Here is an 18924-nt window from a genome sequence, read left to right on the forward strand (position 1 = left end):
GGGTTGGTCCCTAGATAAGCCTTCTTAGCGGAAGGCACAGCCTATGCACTGAACAATTACAATTACAATTAAATTGCAATAACAGGGAGTTTGGTATGTCTAATTAAATTTTATAATTTTTTGGATAGCTCAAAAGTATGTTGTGTCGATGAAAAACATTAGAAGGGCACATGGGGTGTGAACACCGACAAACCGACGTGAATGATCTTACAAATTACAAAGAAATTTCTTTCGCGGAAAACATTTATACTAGCCACGAAAACGCGTTAAAAATTTATGAGTTGGTTCGTGTCTAATCAATTTCGGACAAAATATTTTTATCTAGATAAAATATTTCTATAGTTTTGACAGATGGTATCGCTGCACATTTGAATCGGCCGTTATGGATTCTCGATCAAGAGTTAAGTTTAAGTTTCATGTCGGTTTGTCGGTGGTGTGAATTCAAAATCATTTGGGGAAACCATGCTCCTCCCCCTCCCCGAATCGGTGTTGATGTTGGCTCGCTGCTTGAAACTTTTTTTTGTGTGTTCGAAAGAAATTGATCGAAAGTGTACCAAAAGTGCTTCTGAACGTGTTTCGCAGTTGGGAGTGGTGAAGTTCGTAAATTCGCGGTTTATGTTCAGTGAAAATTCCACATCACAAAATTGCTCAACGAGTTCCCTTTTTTTTGCCGTTTGATTTGGTGAGTTCGTTCCAGTTGAAGATTGTTCTTATACATATCTCGATTGCAATTTCGAGGGGACGTCCGGAGAGCTTTGAGATTTAGGCGTTGTTGCTTTTGCGGGCAGACGAGTTGGTCGCCGGTAAGGTCCAGTAAGTGCTGCCAGCAGATGAATCAAGAGGTATTCGAAACAAAATTGGTAAGAAATGTCCATTAAAATCGTTTTATTACAGTTAAACAAATTTCAAAACTATATACGTGCCAGATTTGGAAATAATATTTTTTGAATCTGGAAGTGTGTTTATGATACCATTATCCATTTGATAAAGGTAGAGTGAACATGCGGGGCTTATTGTAAGTAAAAGTGACCTCGGAGTGGTCGTGAATTACCAGGCATTCTGAAATGGGTCACTGGAGCTGCAATAGAGCTAACACCTTCTAACTCCCGGACTAAACCTGCTTTAATTGAAGGGTAATAAAAAGCAGTTTTCTTCCATAATAACACTGCCGGACAGTGGGGGTTAGATTGTACACACACACACACACACACACACCATGCTCCTCCCCCTCCCTTGCTCACGCCACTGGAAGATCTCAACCCCAAACGGAACACACATTTAGCAGGAATTTCGGATGAAATCAAGCTTCTGTTAGTCGACCTGATTTTAGTACATTTTGTTAATCACATTGTATTGACCAATGAATACTTGCTGTTGTGAAGGTAAGGTAAAAGAATGCATTTTGCACGCATGATATGACTAATGGGAGACAAATAAATAGGCAAAATAAATTAAATAAACAAACGAAAAAATAACAACACATTCTGACACAGAATTGGATTTAAATTGCACCTGAAAGGAGTGACTAAAAGTGAATGAACATTTGCTTCCCTATTCTACAAGCTTCAATCCAGAAGCAGAAAAATGACTAGTTTTAGTTTCATAATGAGATCAAACCGAGTAATTCGAAATTAGATATTTTTTTTCCAACAGAATAGATCACACTTAAAAATTTGCTTCAGATGAGATCCATGCATAGTTTCGTTTCATCGATTTTGTTATTCATTCGATAATATCATCTTTTCAAACGCACGGAGAGAGTATTTGCTTTCAGTTGATTGTTTTTGATTTTCAGTTGGGTTTTTCCTTCAACTTGGTTGTTGTTTTTTTTTTTCATATTTAGACATGAATCGTGCATTGTAGTGTTTGGGTTTTGAAGTTAGCATTATTTTATTTCTGCAGTTAGTTGAGATCACTCCGCTTTCGTGATGAGTAATGAGAGGGAGATTATTAGTTGGTGATGGGGCATTACATGCTTTTGCTGCGACTTCTGGAACGAGAGCGGCTACGACTGTTGTAGCTGCTGCCGCTGGACATCGACGACGGTGTTGGACGACGATACGGAATGGGACGCTTCCGAGCACTGTTAGTTGACAAATTCCAATCATTGACGGCACAAAGTGTAAAAGAGAAACACCGGTTAGTGGGTAAGCAGCTTCTCGGATTAAAAAAGTAGCATCAATCAATTTAGAAAGTATCTAAATAACGAACTTACCTTAGCATGTTGAAACAAAAAAGGAACTTTCGGTACATTTCAGAACATAAAACAACTCAAAATGCATCCTAAATATCAAGCTTTGATCAAGTGTTACAAAAAATACACAATTACAACTTAAGAGTAAACTGAAAATAATTCTACACAATGGGCACTCCGTCAAAATTAAAAGTAAATCTAAACAAGAAAAAGCTGCGTTCTAAACACTTCGTCAGAACGCAAAATGTTGGGGGGCATACTGTCTAGCACGCAACAACCGAACCGCCCGCAATCGAGGGGCGTCGAACGTTGAAAGATCGTCGGATCTAACGACGACGACGCCTTCGGCTGGATCGATCGGATCTGCTCGATTGACTCGATCTGGAGCTAGAGCTAGAGCTACTACTGCTGGATCTACTGTGCGATTTGCGCGTTCTCGAGCTGAACATAAGAAGGGTAAACGGAAATATGAAACAAGGATTTTCAAATAAACCAGTTAAAAAATAAACAATAAAACCCGGAAATTCCCGGCAGATAGAATCACTCACCTGGTGATCCGGCGGCGATCGAGAAAACTTGGCGACCCTGCCCGGCGTGGTATGGATGGCGACCGGGACTTGGTGGTGCGACGTGGCGGTACGGATCTCGATCGAGACCGGGAAGTACTGCTGCGTGATCGCGAACGACTGCTCCCGCGGCTGGAGCGCGATCTCGATCGCGACGAATGGCTACGGGAGCGGGAACTACGGGAAGCGGAACTGGAGCTGCTGTAGCTGCGGGATCTGCAACGAAACCGATGGCTTAAAAATAGCGTATTCTAATGATTCAAACGGTAGCTCAACTCACCTGTGCGATCGCGATCTAGACCGTGACCTGGACGCACTGCGGGACTTACGCGGGTTCGCTGACTCAATTGCTCCGGGAATTTTCTCCTTCAGAATACTATCCACAGCATTGAGGATCGTGCTTTTGGTCAAATTGGCTGCCGAGCTGCTTCCTTCGTCCATCCGGCACGCACCAACCGTTGTCAAAATATCGTGAATATCCTTCTTGATCTGGCTGGTATTGATTTCACTACTCGTGGAAGCAGTAGCCACCTCTTTCTTCGGCGTCGGCTCCTCCGGAACTGTAGTCTCTGTGCTGAACTCAATACCGCTGCCAATCGTGGAGCTGCTGGCAGCCACCAGGGAAGCCATCTTAGCCTGCTGGATCTGTATGTTCCGTTCCCGGCTTTCGCCTACTCTAGGAAGACCTACATCCGTCGGATCACCCTTGCCAGATTGCTCCGAAACGGATTTCTTCTTCTCCAGACACTGCTTGGCCTTCACAGCCAGGTCGTTTTTCAGGGCCTTCAACAACGACAGGTCCTGATCCTCGCGATTATCCCCGAAGGTCGGTAGGAAAGCATCCAAATGATCACCCTGCTTGGATTTTCCTTGTGGATATTGAGAGTCGCTATCCGACTCAGTCGACGAAGAAGCAGGCGACTGCAGTTTGACGACCGGTTGTTGAACTTGAACTTGCTTCTTCTTGGGTCTCTTGCTTGATTGCTTGACCTTTTCAGACGTTGCGGGCGGCGATCGCTTCGGAGGAGCTTCTGGAGAACGAGTACGATCACGATCGTTTGGAGTAGGCTCCACGATCTTGGAGGTTCCAGGCGATGGTGAACGATCCTTGCGCTTCTTTGTTATGGGTGATCGAGCCTCCTTATTTTTGGCGACAGGAGTCTCCAGTGGTGGAGTTTCAAATCGGCGCTTCTTGGGGGGTGATTTTGAACGCGATTTGGATTTGCGATCCACAGGGGGCGGAGGGGGACTACGGTCACGACATAGTTTGGATGTCTTTTTCAAGAAATCTTTCGCTGTTTTCGGCGAAGATCCATCCTCGGATGAAGATGAAGATGATCGTCGACGCTCTTTGGACACCGATCGCAGCACCGGTGACTTCTTCTCGACCGGTCTTCCTTCCAGAATATCACGGTAACGTTCTGGATCACGTTGTGCAGGAGAGTAGCTAAGATCCGAAGAATCCGACGAATCATTGGAAGCGGAAACTGAACGTTTCCGATCTTCCTTTCTTTGTTCGACCGGAGTATTAGATTCACGCTTCGGTGGAACAGCAGGTGATATTGGCTTCCGGAGAGGCTTCTCCGGACTAGGTTTGCGAGAAGATTTCTTAGCTTCTGGAGACTTGGATCGCGTTTTTTTGCTGTCCAAAGGTTTCTGGATAGGGGCAGGCGATCTTGATCGCGTCTTGGTCGATTTTTCCTTTGAATTCGATCGCTTCTTGCGCTTCTCAGTCGGGGACTTCAAACGCTCCTTCCGGGTATTCAACGCGGAACTGGTTGATGGTTTGCTCAATTGATCCATTGATCGAGAGCGTTCACGATGTTTTTTCGCTGGCGATTTTGACCGGTCTTGTCGTGATCTCGAAGGAGACGGAGAACGCTTCTTGCGTTTTTCCGTTGGAGATTTGGTCCGATTCCTACGGTTGTCTACAGATGATCGTTCCTTTCGAGACGTTGTTGGGGATCTTGAACGATGATTTTTGCTGATAGTAGCGGGAGACTTTGAACGGTCCCTTCGGTCTCGCTTTGGAGATGGCGTTCGCGACTTTTGCCGAGAAGGCTTCGCAACAGGAGACCCACGATCCCGTCTGTCGCGCTTAGGAGACGGCGATCGCGACATTTTGCGTGAAGTCTTCGCAACAGGCGGTTCAAGATCTCGTCTTTCGCGCTTGGGAGATGGCGATCGTGATTTTTTCCGTGAAGGCTTTGTAGCAGGAGACTCATGATCTCGTCTGTTTCGTTTTGGAGACGGCGATCGTGACTTTTTCCGTGAAGGTTTTGCAACAGGGGACTGGTGATCTTTTCTGTTACGCTTGGGAGACGGCGATCGCGACTTTTTCCGTGAGCTTTTCGGAACAGGAGACTCGTAACGCTTTCTGTCACGCTTCGGTGACGGTGATCGCGACTTATTCCGAGAAGTCTTTGCAACAGGAGACTCATGATCTCGTCTGTTGCGCTTCGGAGATGGCGATCGGGACTTTTTCCGGGAGCTCTTCGCAACAGGAGACTCATGTCTCTTCTTGGGCTTCACGGGAGACTTGCTAGCCCTTCTTCTCGGACTGTCGCTCCGTTCGCGTCTTCTTCGCTCCGGGGTTTCAGACTTTTTACGTTCTTTACGTTCCTTGGATTTGTCGCGACGCTTGTCTTTGGATGGTTCCTTCGGTCGGCTAGCGGATCTTGATCTTTCTCGACGTTTATCCTTCACTTTGGTCTCATCCCGCTTCTTGCTGGCGGATCTGGAGCGATCGCGTCGCTTCTCCTTGGATTTGTTTTCACCTTTCTTCACACTATTCGATCGGCTGCGATCACGGCGCTTGTCCTTCGTCTTCGGCTCTTCCCGTTTCCTACTGCCGGATCTTGTTCTGGATCGGTTCCTATTCGATCTCTTATCTCCGTCTTCCTTCCGCGGAGATTTATCTCTCTTTTTATCCTTCGCCTTCTCTAGGCTCCTGTCGCGCTTGTCTTGCACCCTATTCCGCCTAGCACGATCGATCGACACCGATTTGGACCGATTCCTTCCCCTAGACACAGATCTAGACTTTGACTTATCTCTTTCTTCCGACCTATTTCGACGGCGGTTCCTTGATCGACTTCTACGTTCCCTCTCCTCACCTTTACCGTAGCGATCCACACGATTAACTCCGCGTTCCTCACGATCCTTCTGTTGTTGTGGTGGTTGTTGTTGTTGCTGCTGCTGCTGATGTTGATAGTGTCCATAGCGATCGTCTCCCCTGCGATCGGAACGATCGCGACTGGAGTCTTCGTAGCGGTTCTTATCCTTCTTGTTGTCGTGCTTATCCTCACGCGATTGATGATTGCGATCCGGTCGTTTCGATGGAGAGCTGTGTGAAAGCATCGTTAGAAAACGTATCCTAGCTAATTTAAGTCATTCATTGAAACCTACCTGTCACGAGAATGGGAACGTGACTTGGCTCGCTTTTTCTTAGAGCTCTTCTTCTTCTGTTGGTGGGAATACAAATCAAAATGAAGGCATATTTTAGACTTGGGTACAATTCTTCCATCTATCAAGTTAGAGCACTAATTTTACTACAGTTAAAAATGGAGATTCAATTTAAAACAATATGGAAAACTAAGAAATTCCTAACCTAAAAGTTAGGTTAAATGAAAGCTTTTTTTTTGCTGATGAATATTCTCTTTTGAATGATAGCATGTAAAGTAAAACAAAAACAATAGAAATTAAAAAAAAGGAAAATAATTAACTTACGTCCAATGTAAATCGAGATTTGCTTTGGTTTTATTAGAATGGGAGTGTATAGTCCGCTAGTGCGGCATCTGCGGTTTCAGAGCTACACAATAACAACAACGAATAACGAACTGTGTATGAGAAAGGGTTTTTAGCAAGATGGGGGTTTTGGGAGGTGTTGAGATAAGATGACTCGTTTTCGGAATATGTTTCTGGTTCGGATTTGAGTTGAAATTTGTGTTGGATTTCATTGGTAGACTTGCCATTGCCGAACATGTAATTGCATTTAATGAAGAATAATTATGGCTATTCGTGGATAGTATACTTATTAGTTTCAGTATTGCTTGCGGTAAAGTTAGAAAGAAGACATTACTGATGAACATAGAAAATAAGACTGAGCATTGCCTTGCCAGGTTTCTTTTTGAACAGTAGAATGTAATATATGTTCAGTTATTGTCTTTGAAGAGAAAATTCTCGAAGTGCATTCATATCAACTAACATGATCGACCTTCTCCGATTTGCATGAAACATTGCATAATTATTCAGAGTTGGTTGGAAATGCTATCTAACATGAAGCTTTAGTGTGATAATTTATTAGCTAGATAATGATTTTAGAAGAGGGTAGGTGGATAGTTCCGTTAGAGTACGGCAGTATGTAAATTTAATAGAAGTAGAAAATGTGTGAAGGGCCATTAATGCGACAGTACAAAGTCAAACGCACACCTTTTGCCTAACCCGTAAGATGTCTTCAAATCTACAGGCAAAAAGTGTGCGCCCGCCCTTGCTTGTTAAGGGTAATGATTCACATCAGAACTCCAGGACAATTTGGAGTATGGAGCATATTTTGATTTCACGACTTCTCATCTCACTTGATGTTTTGAGGTTCCGCGGAGCTTCATGGATCCGTATTATAAATCTGGACATCAAAGAATAGTTTGTTGAGCCTGTAGAATATCAAGACGAAACCTCAGGATAGCTTGGAGACCACACATATTTTGTCTTAACCACTACTGATCTCGCATGATATTATGGAACTCCACGAAGCTTTTTTGGGTTCAAAAAATTTAGTCAATACATCGTACTTGTTGAATCTGAAGAACATTAAGATCTGAACTCCAGGAAAATTTGGAGGATGAAACATTTCATCTCACTTGATGTGATGAGGTCCCACGTAGCTCCATTAATGCAAATAATAAGTCAGGACATCATACAAGACTTTGGTTGAGCCTGTAGAACTTCAAGATATGAACTCCAGGATGATTTCGGGAATCTTAGATATTTTGTTAATACCTAATTAGTCCCAGTGCACAATGGGGCAACGATCCCGGTAGCGTGCCCAAAACCTCTAACACCGTGAAATCCTACAGATTTGAAGTCTTCGACAAAGTTGTTTAGTTTGTAAAGAGCCAGCTTTTGATGGTTTCCGATTAGTTCGTATTACTATCGCATAGGTGGCACTCGAATCTATCTTTTGAACGGAGCATTCTACAAGGATTTTTTTTTCGGCAAAGTAGGGCATTTTAGAGTTTTGAGAAATATTGTCGAGGACATCAAAGACCTCAGACTCACTGAAAGAAAGATATGGGCTTTCAAAAAACTAGGGAGGCAGCTCCCATACCTGGACCCTATATCGCTCCGTCAACTCATGGACCGGGGACCAACGGCTTTACTTCCTTTGCGAAGGAGGGCGTGATCAGAGATGTTATGTCTCAGAACATACCGAGGGCGCCGGCTGGGATTTAGAGAAGCAATTACGCTTACCACTACACCACACTGCAGTACTTTATCAAAATGCTAAAATTTTCCCAATTATTAATAAATTTGGGGTAGGGGAAATGGCTCTAATGTGTCGGCCTAAGTGTCCCTAATATTGGGCGCATACATAAATTTTGAAGGAAAGCATTTTTTGTTTGTTTCAAATTCAAAATAAATTACTTCATTTTAACCTAGGTGCTCCAGTTACTACAGTAACTTACCATCCTTAATTGCTATGATATATATCTAAGTGTTTTTACATTGTTCCTGTCTTGGCAATTCAGTATTTTTAACAGGTTTTTTTTTATAACCTGCATGTCAGTATAACAATTGAAATCTTAAAACTAAAAACTAAAACTAAATATTATCTAAGTATAAAGGGAATTAATCGTTGCAATTGAGGATTGCAACGATTTTTGCCTGAAATTATTAATTATTTTGTTGGACATTTGTGCTAAAGTCTCAACATTCGAAATTCTATGTAATTCGGTAGTACTGTACCAGGGAGGCAACTTAAAAATCATCTTCAGAACTTTGTTCTGAATCCTTTGAAGTGCTTTTTTCCTGGTAGTGCAACAACTAGGCCATATAGTCACAGCGTGAAGCATGGCCGGTCTAAAAACTTGTTTAAATATTAGAAGTTTATTCGTCAGGCAAAGTTTGGATTTCCTATTTATAAGAGGATGCAAACATTTTATATATTTGTTACATTTGGCTTGAATGCCCTCACCTCAATGTGATATTTTAAAAGTTAATTTTTAGTCAAGTCAAGGGGTAGGTCACTCCGCACATCAATCTTGGGTCATCTTTTTTGTCAGTGTGCCGCAGGTGTGCTGATTGTGCCGGTCATAGAGCAAGCTGCGATTGTTTGTAAAATACCCATCGCGGCAACCCGGTATTTCTGATACCTTGAATGTTTTGGTTTGAAATCGCAAGGATAAATCGGAACGAGGATGACGCGGAAAGTGGCGGGTGTGCGAAATTTTGGTGTGTTGTGTTCACACACTACCAAAAAGTCATGTAAATTTCGGTTCCCTGAGACCGACACATGTAAGCCGCCCCTCTTGACATGAGAATCAGTTGAAAGAAACGAGAAAATCAATTCAATCAAACGTACTCTTCGTCGAGTTGCTTATGTTTTGGTTTGGGAACACTTAATTTTACATGACATTTTTGTTTACGTTCCATAATTTACGTCAAAGATGGATTACGTCTCGTGTAAAAATAAGTTTTTTTAAGTGTGTAATACAAGTCCTGTGGTCGGTAGGCCATTAGATTTGAAATTTTGATAATTTACCTACAGAGTTCTGTCAGTTAAATAATGTTGAACTAATTTCATAATATAGAGTGGAAAATTAAACTTTTCCAATTTAGCAATCAAACCTTCATGCCAAACACTGTCGAATGCTTTTTCTATGTCTAGAAGAGCAACTCCAGTTGAGTGGCCTTCAGATTTGTTTGAACGAATTAAATTGGTAACTCTTAAGAGTTGATGAGTAGTTGAATGCCCATGACGAAATCCAAACTGCCCATCTGCAAAATTTGAGTTCGTATTGTGAAGCATCATTCTATTTAAAATTATCTTTTCAAAAAGTTTACTTATTGTAGAAAGCAAACTTATTGGACGGTAGCTAGAAGCTTCAGCTGGATTTTTGTCCGGCTTCAAAATTGGAACAACTTTTGCATTTTTCCATTTATCAGGAAAGTATGCCAAATGGAAATATCTGTTAAATAATTTTACCAAGAAAGACAAGGTACTCTCTGGGAGTTTTTTGATGAGGATATAGAAAATTCCATCATCACCTGGAGCTTTCATATTTTGAAACTTTTTAGTTATAGACCTTACTTCGTCCAAATCAGTCCCCCAGGAATCATCAAAAATATTTTCCCGAGAGAAAATATTCAGATAAACCCGAGCATCCTGATTCTCAATAGGACTAGTAAGACCCAAACTGAAATTATGGGATTTCTCGAATTGCTTAGCAAGTTTCTGAGCTTTTTCCGATTTTGTGATCAACATTTTATCACCTTCTTTAAGCGGTCCGCTTTGAGAAGCGTCCGAGAACGGTTGTGTGTTTTTGCTCCGCTGCGTGCTTTTTTTTTAGAGCTCGGGCTATCTTTGTGCTGCCGTGTAGTTTTTCGGTGCTCGCATTTGAATAGTTTTATGTCCCGGACGCGATAATTCTATTTAGAATGATTTGTGCTGATGTTTTTCCCCTGTTGCTTTGGTGCCTGGTGTGCTCTCGCTCCCTTTGTTGACAGTGTGACTCGACCGCGCTGATCTATTATTAGGTTTTTGCGGTGTGCATTGCTTTTGTGCACAGAGTGACATGAAGAAGAAAAGTGATATTTAGTTATTGTGTGTTTGGATTCGCTGGAGGAGGAATTGTTTAAAAATGACTAGAGAAAATTAAGCATCGAGAATGCGCTCCCGGATGTATTGATTTGGTGAGTACGTTCCAGTTGAAGATTGTTCTCTCTAAATATCCCTTTTTTGAATACGTTTCATCAATCAAACATTATTATATGTTGGGTTTGGGGGGGGGGCAGCCTAAGGGTTTCAATGGATTTGTAGACTGGACAAGTGTTCGTGGATTTGCCAGTCCCTTGTCACGTGTTGATAGACGTACATCTTGTCGTTTGTCTTCCAAAGGTCTTCAATGAAGTTGATTCACCCAGCTGCAACAAACCATCAGGCAGAACTTTACAACCAGTGAAGTATCTGCAGTCATATGTAATCCTTGCACTGATGGTGGGTTCTATTCACATCACATGTTCCCCTATAAAAAAGTGAATTTGTGTCGCATATATTATAATCTCATCTGATTCTGGATTTTACAGTCAGCTTCACAGGTGTCAACCTCCTGCCCAGGAATAAGGAAAACTTCGTTAAAGTCTCTTATTGTGTTTCCCTTCCGACTGGGGGACTTGTAGACTTCGGGGCAAACTTTCTTTGACGGTGGTGGATTATTCCCTTCGTTCGCCTCCGTATCCGAAACTGGCTACATCTGTTCCAATTCTGCTTCAGCCTCCAAGCGAGTCTTGAACTCTCTTTTTTTCACTCAATTGATACGTTCCCACATTGGGTTTGGCATGGAGAACTCGTCTTGAGAGAGTTTCGCTACCGCGTTTTTTTTCCGGCCAGTGTAGGATTCCAGCTTCTTTCCAACCAGAAAGAATTACGGTTAGGCATGTTTCGCATCTTTCAATTGTTTGTACCACTTTAAATGGCATTTTTTCCGCACTTGAACTTGGACGACACTAGCTGACTCCCTTCCGAAACATTTTGAACTGTCACTTTTCTCCAGGCAACTTTGTCATCATAAAACTGAACGGTACCAAGTCAAGTCAAAATGGATAATAAATAAACAATAAGGTATTCAAATTTACTTTATAAATGCTATAATAAACCATTGTGCAGCGATGATCGAGACGTTTCCGTCGGATAAGATTATTTTGCGGCCGAGTGTCTAGGAAGCTATGGAAACCGAAATGGCTCTTGATTTTGTTTTATGCCCTTATAGTATAAACCACCATCGCACTTTGTGAGTTGCCCCAATAGAACCCTTGCTTTTGGTTTGAATCAGTACAAATTCGTTCTATTATATAAAAAAAAAAAAAAGAAGTATACATATTCATTTTCTTCCGAACTAAATAAACCACCATCACACTTTGTGAGTGGCCCCAACAGTATCCTTGCCGTTGGTCTAAATCGGGTCAAATCGGTTCTAATAATTATTTTATATTCAATCAAGTAAACCACCATCACACTTTGTGAGTGGCCCCAACAGCATCCTTGCTGTTGGTTTAAATCGGTTCAAACCGCTTATAATTAATTATTTTGGTCATTGATAAAATAAAATAAACCATCATCACACTTTGTGAGGGGTCCCAACAGTATCCTTATTGTTGGTTTAAATCGGTATACACACATCTAATAATGATCTACATCTCTAGACAGCCGGCTGTTTAGAGCATAAATCGAAAACACTTATAAATAACTACACAAAACAAAAGATCGCATCACTTATCCAGGTGAATCCTGATCCAACGAACCTAACCCACTAACAAAACCTCCTTCCTGTGACTTTTGTGGGATGCAGAGGTAAACACGGTCCCAAAACAACAAAAGTCACACACTAACATTCCTTTCCTCTCCCACCTGATTGCAAGGACGTGGCCGGTGACGTTATTGATCTTTAAAGGTAGGAGTCACTGGAACATGTACACTGAGAATGGCAGGTTACTACCAAGCCCCATTCAGTTGATTCTTTGTACAATTTCACTGGTTCAGATCAATCACGGAGTGCAACTATCGATACGTGCAGTCAGACTAAGCTAAGCTAAGCTAAGCTAACATTTTATCACCTTCTTTAAGCGCTGTTATAGGCTCTTGAGGTTTTTTCAAAAATTTTGTGAGTTTCCAAAAGCGTTCGGAACTCGGGTCTAATTTAGAAACATTATTTTCAAAAGTGTTGTTCCTCAGGTCAGAGAATCGCTTTTTAATTTGTTTTTGCAAATCCCGCCAGATAACTTTCATGGCAGGATCGCGTGTTCTTTGATATTGTCTCCTACGGACATTTTTAAGACGGATCAAGAGCTGAAGATCGTCGTCTATTATAATTGAATCGAATTTAACCTCGCATTTTTGTACTGAGGCAGCTCTTGCTTCAACTATAGAAGTAGTCAGAGATTCAAGAGCATAATTAATTTCATCTTTGGATTGCAAAGGAATGTTTATATCGAAGTAATATTCCATAAATTGAATAGTGTAATAACCTGCAGAACAATCATCAAACAGAATATTACCATTGGAATTGCTTTGAGCATTATTCCATGAGAGGTGTTTTGCATTAAAATCACCAATAATGAAGAATTTAGACCTATGACGGGTAAGTTTCTGCAGGTCACCCTTGAGAAAATTCTTTTGTTGGCCTACGCATTGGAATGGCAAATAGGCAGCTATAAACGTAAGTTGTCCAAATTTTGTTTCAACAGAAACTCCCAAAGTTTCAAAAACTTTGGTTTGAAATGAAGAAAGAATTTTATGTTTGATTCGTCTATGAACAATGATGGCAACGCCACCACAGGGTCCATCAAGACGATCATTTCTATAAATCAAATAATTTGCGTCCCTTTTAACCTTATGGTCAGGTTTAAGGAACGTTTCAGTTATAACGGCAATATTCACGTTATGAACTCTAAAAAAGTTAAATTATCTTTAATAGATCGAGCATTCCAATTTAAAATATTTAATGATTTAAAATCCATTACTGAATTTTAAAGTCATGACAATATTGTTTGCAAATTTTACTCCAGTTTGAATAGCATAAAACATGGAGTTTGATTTAAGCATATCAGAATTCATGTCAATTAATGATTACTGTAAAAATTCCATTTTAGGAGCAGTAATGCTTTCTAAGTCAAAATTTTTGTTAGAATTACGTTGGCTAGTATTTTGATTTCTACCCGTTGCAATAGCAGCATAAGTAGCTCCATTTACTCGCTGAACATTGTTAGCAGCGAGAGGACCAGGTATAGATGAAGAATTTGTAGCAGGGCGATATTTGCACTTACGGGTACGAATGTAGAATTTGTTCCTCGCTGACCGTTGTTAACAGTAGAGGAATTTGTACCGTTGAGCGTTTCCTACCTGGCGCTTAGAACGAGATTGTAGGATCGCTTTGCGAGTCTTACATTCCCAAAAATTGGATTTGTGGTTTTCACCACAATATGAACATTTAAATTTCTTAGGATCTTCCTTCACAGGACAGTTGTCCTTTGAGTGAGAGGAATCACCACAATTCATGCATTTGGCTGGCACGTACGGCACTGGGTGAGGTCTTGGAAATTTCCTCCAGTCTTCCTGAAGTGTTCCCACTTCACTCGAACATGGAGCATAAGGCTAGCTTTTTCCACGGCCTTAAGGTTGTTAAGTTCACTAGACTTGAAGTGAACTAAATAAAAATTATTAGAAATCCCGTTGCGCGAATCGCCAGGACGGGATTTAATTTTCATTTTGATTGTTCATCTTTGATCTGATCCAGGGATTCACCACTGGGCAGTCCTTTCATGACAACCTTGAAAACACGTTCAGTTTTGGTGTCGTAAGTAAAAAATTTATGCTGCTACTCAGTAAGATACTTGAGAAGACATTTGAATCCGTCCAAGGTTTCAGCCAATACACGGCATTCACCACCGACGGCCAATTTTCAGTGAAAACTTAAGTTTCAAGAAGTTCAAAAGTTCCGTGCGAAGAGCATGGAAATCGGCAGTGGTTATCACAATAGGGGGAATATTTTCCTTCTTGGCATTCAGCGGGGAAAGTTTACTAGATTTTTTTCTGGATGATGGATCATATCATCCGTGAGCAAATCAAATTATTTGCTCAAATTAATTTCATCAGAAGGGGGATCAAGAGATTGCCCTTTTCTTTTGCGCTTAGGCGCCATGGCGGCAGTAAATTTTTTATCCAAATCGACTTCCAAGCAGATTCCTATAAGAATCTGAAGGATCGTAGAGGAATTTTCCAAATCGATATCCAAGAAGGATTACCTCGGGTAGAGTCCAAACAAGGATCGAAGAGGAATAAGAGCACATAACATATGTGGAACTCGATAGTCAAAAATCGACCCCATTTCAGTGATTTCAAGTGGTATAGAAAGACATCGATCTGACAAATTGATTATACCAGCTTTAAAATGAGAAAGTGGATCGAGGGAGTAGTCAATTCTATTAAAATAATTATAGCGTGGTTTATAATTCTCTGTCTAAGTGACGAACCAGCCAGTGGCTGAAAGTCACTCTAATAAAGAAAAAAAAAAAAAAAAAAAAAAAAAAAAAATTCTCTGTCTTCTTAGCACTTTTGAACTTATGCCTTTGTTTTTCCTTAACCATTAACGTCCTTTATTTATAACTATTCACCTTGCGTCACACAGCAAAATAAATTAACGTTTGCAATCTAAAAAGTATAAAATTTTCGCTGATTTCGTATGCAATGACCTGCCTCCCAACGATTAATCCTGAAATGTCATTGTAACCCATACGTATTGTATTTTGTAGTAATGGCAAAAAAGTGGGGAAACTCCACACCAATACTTGGCTGTCTCAAAGTTACCAGTAAGGGCTATTTTTTCTAGCAACAATAAGCACTATTTACAAACGAAAGTAATGGTTTGAATCTATTTTACATAGGATAAGTGGTCCAGTTTTTGGCCCTAGGGCCTTAGTTAAATTTGAAATAAATTTTAATGGCTTTATTTGCGTAGATTTTTGGCAAAACATATGTTCTAACCAGTGCTGTAAGTTTTCATATCATTCGATTGAAGATGAACCAATACAACCATTCAATCCATTCTGTGTAAACGAATTCTCACATGGCCATAATTTGAAGCCGGCGCCGGTGGTGTAGTGGTAAGCGTGACTGCTTTTTTACCCCAATGGGTCTGGATTCAATCCCAGCCGATGTCGGTGGGATTTTTCTGAGGCATAAAAATCTCTGGTCACGTCTTCCTTCGGAGGGGAAGTAAAGCCGTTGGTCCCAGCCCCTGTGTGTTGAATGGGTGCGATATCCTACGCAGGTGTGGAAGCTGCCTTCCTGCACATTCGATTGTCATCAATGGAAGGCAATCGATGTCCGTCGGTGATTGGCACTAGATTGCGGAACAGAGACCGACGTTAAATATAGAAAAGACATAATTTGAAGAGCTCCTTTCTCATTCGAAGCTCATTGTCGCTGTCAATTGAGTCACTCACTATCATTTGATGTACGCCAGTGGAGTATGGAAGACACCCAGCAAAATGGTTCCAAACAGACAAGTCGACCCGATGTCGAATCAATGTAAGGCTAATTTAAGGTCGATGTCGACCCAATGTCGTGTTGTTGTCGGGCCAATTTCGGGTTTATGTCGGGTTAATGTTGGGGTTTGGTAGAAGTCAGTGTCGACCAGAGCTCCGTTTATGTGTAGGTTACACTCAATTGAATGATATATAGCGTTTCTCAAATGAGAATGATCCATGCCTTCGTCAAATGTCTAAGCAACTGATATCACCCATTCGAAGGAGGTCCCCTTTGATAGCGAATAGCTACTTTTCTCATTTTCATCAAAAATGTTCAAATGATTTTGAGAATTTACAGCACTGTTCCTAACCTTGTATCGAAACAAATTTAGAAAGAATGTTAAAATGTGAAATCTAAGATAAGGCCAATTCGACGACCACTTGGACTTAGAACTGGTACACCTACCCTAGTTATGTTTCTAGCTTTCTTAGAAAAATTTCGACTTTTTATAAATGTCAATAGAATATTTTATGATGCATTATGACCAGGCATGGAAAATCATTTACATTCATTTCATGCATTCATTTACATTCGTTTGCCTCTAATTTTTTTCATCAGCAGCATTCCGCAAAATGATATATAGAGCTTTAGTAGTTTTTATTATAAGCTACAACGTTTGCCCATAACTCAAATCTGTATCTCTTATGCATCACGAATTAGAGCGGGCAGAGCTCGTTACTGATTTTCAGTGAATGTAAAATACATTCACTGAAAAACAGTAGTGAACTCTGTTTGCTCTGGTTCGTCATGCATAAGAGATATGGATTTGAGTTCTTAACAAAGGTTGTAGCTAATAATAAAACCTACAAAAGCTCTATACATCATTTTGCGGAATTCTGTTGATGAAAAAAGTTAGGGACAAATGAATGTAAATCAATGTGCGAAATGAATGCAAATGATTTTCCATGCCTGATTATGACACTCATAAGTTGACTTACTAATAGCACAGTGAATTCATACAAAATGTTAGTTTTATTACACCTATTCAACGCGAACATAAAATCTTCGGGTTGTTTGCATTCAATTATATTCAATTATCACAATTTACGTAATGAATCGAATGGAATTTAACCAGGTCAAAGAGATTAAGAATTATTACATCTGTAAATATTTATGCAATATTACTGGTTAATAACGCTCTTCATTGGCTTCCGACTGGCTTGAAAATACTAGTTAAAAAACCTTTGATAAGTCCCCTGTAGAGCTAGTCGAAAAAAGAAAGGCCGCATTACCCAATGTCAATAATATAAGGTCTGCAACAGTAGGCAGCTTGCTGGTGTTAGAAGCAGAAATGTTGTAAACATTGCTGCGCAAGCGAATGACGACGTCACGTCAGCACAATATTCCATACTGCGAACAGCAGACGTGAGATCACAGAAAACAGCTGTTTCGTGTAAAAAGATAAACATTGCGGTGAAATACGAACACCACATTCCACATTCAACTATGTAATACCAATAAGTCAGTTGGGCTAGACCTTGTATGATTGACATCGCGCATTACCCTGACAATTTACAATTTACAATTCGCCTTCACTCTATATCTCTTTACTCTTATGGTAAAATCCCATTAGCAATCGTCAATTTGTGCGTGAAACCTGGCGGACATTTCTTTAACATTTCAATCCCATGGAAATTTGCATAAGATACTATTAAGCTTTGTGTGAAGACGTCAATGCTTACTGAGCATGCAACCATATATCTGCTTTTCTTTCATAACAGCTAACGTAAACTTTTTCGGCAAATTTCTCGAGAATGAAAAACCACTCAAGTCAACTACACGTAAACTTTGTAGAGGGAGACTGCCCCATATCAGATGGAATTGGTGGCTTGCATGGATTGACTTTGAACTACAAGAAATATACGAAAGAAGCCATTGTTTACGTTTTCGACATTGGTCCTTATGAACGCACAGTGTTGATATCCCGACAATTTTATTTTGACAGATCGATGGTCAACTATACCACTGAGGCAACACAAAAAAGGGGCCAACTTTTAGTAAGTTATTTTGCACGCTGTTCCACATATGTTATGTGACAAGAGTCAAACAAGGTAGAACATTTGCAGGTATATTGAGCACTGAAAAGTACTGTTTAATTTGTTGTAGCTTTAGGTAGTAGTAACACTTTCTTCAGCAAAAAGCAAATAGAGCACGATGCGGACTGAAAGCATTTTTTGTTAATTTTTCATTTGCAGCCAAACATATTCTATTGTATTGTCCGGATGATACATTGTTCTAAGAAAAATTGAAGAACAGGAGATTTTTATCGATGGGCCCAATCTTTTCGCCAACAGTAGAGCCAATTCCCCTATTTTATAAAAAGTAAAAAATATTTATTTTCAAAAACTAAAAAAAAAATGTTTCGATTGTGGGCAGTAGTTCCATATTGTCTCACCATGTGGCGCTAGTATACAAGTGGGACATTCCAGCTCAAGTGTATTCACACCCTGTGGTCGATGTCACCGATTTGAACCAAACTTGGCCAAAACGATTATTTTGGCATTGTCAACAAACCACTTTTTGTTTGTTTTTGGTCTTAAGATCGATTGGTAGTTAGGCAGCAAAATGGCAATGGAAAACTCACACTGTTGTACAAAGTACAACGCACGAGTACTCATGTTACAAAAGTTGGCGCAAGTAACGAAAGGTTAATGAAAATCTGTAGAATTCTTACCCACGGAGGTTTTGGCCGCGCTACCGGGTTCACTTGGGCAACTGTGCAGTGTCAACGTAATAAACACCCAAGTAACAAGTCCAGGGCTGGTAGTGAGGATGTGATTTAATAGTAGTGACTTTAGTGACTAAAATAACGAAAATAGTGACCAAATAGTGACTTTTAAACAATAAAAAAGTGACCAATAGTG

The 18924-nt window shown here is 40.5% G+C and overlaps 1 protein-coding gene across 4 annotated transcripts in view; it reads right to left on the reverse strand.

Moving 5' to 3' along the window:
• Positions 1-1324: 1324 nt before the first annotated feature.
• Srrm234 (Serine-arginine repetitive matrix 2/3/4) overlaps positions 1325-18924 on the reverse strand; it is a 114477-nt gene continuing 96877 nt past the window's right edge. For 2 of the 4 annotated variants that reach the window (XM_065230371.1, XM_065230369.1), the window contains 4 exons: positions 6166-6221; positions 3041-6103; positions 2743-2976; positions 1325-2083 (listed from right to left, as the gene is read on the reverse strand). In XM_065230371.1, the coding sequence (XP_065086443.1) occupies positions 1969-2083; positions 2743-2976; positions 3041-6103; positions 6166-6221 (3468 nt within the window). In that variant the 3' untranslated portion in view covers positions 1325-1968. Of the gene's footprint in view, positions 2084-2422; positions 2636-2742; positions 2977-3040; positions 6104-6165; positions 6222-18924 lie in introns of those variants that run through there. The other 2 variants (XM_065230370.1, XM_065230368.1) reach the window with 1 other exon arrangement.

Source organism: Ochlerotatus camptorhynchus, unplaced genomic scaffold (genome assembly GCF_037179485.1).
Source record: "Ochlerotatus camptorhynchus isolate MF236.1 unplaced genomic scaffold, CSIRO-AGI_Acam_v1.1 ptg000330l, whole genome shotgun sequence".
Classification (NCBI taxonomy): Eukaryota; Metazoa; Arthropoda; class Insecta; order Diptera; family Culicidae; genus Ochlerotatus; species Ochlerotatus camptorhynchus.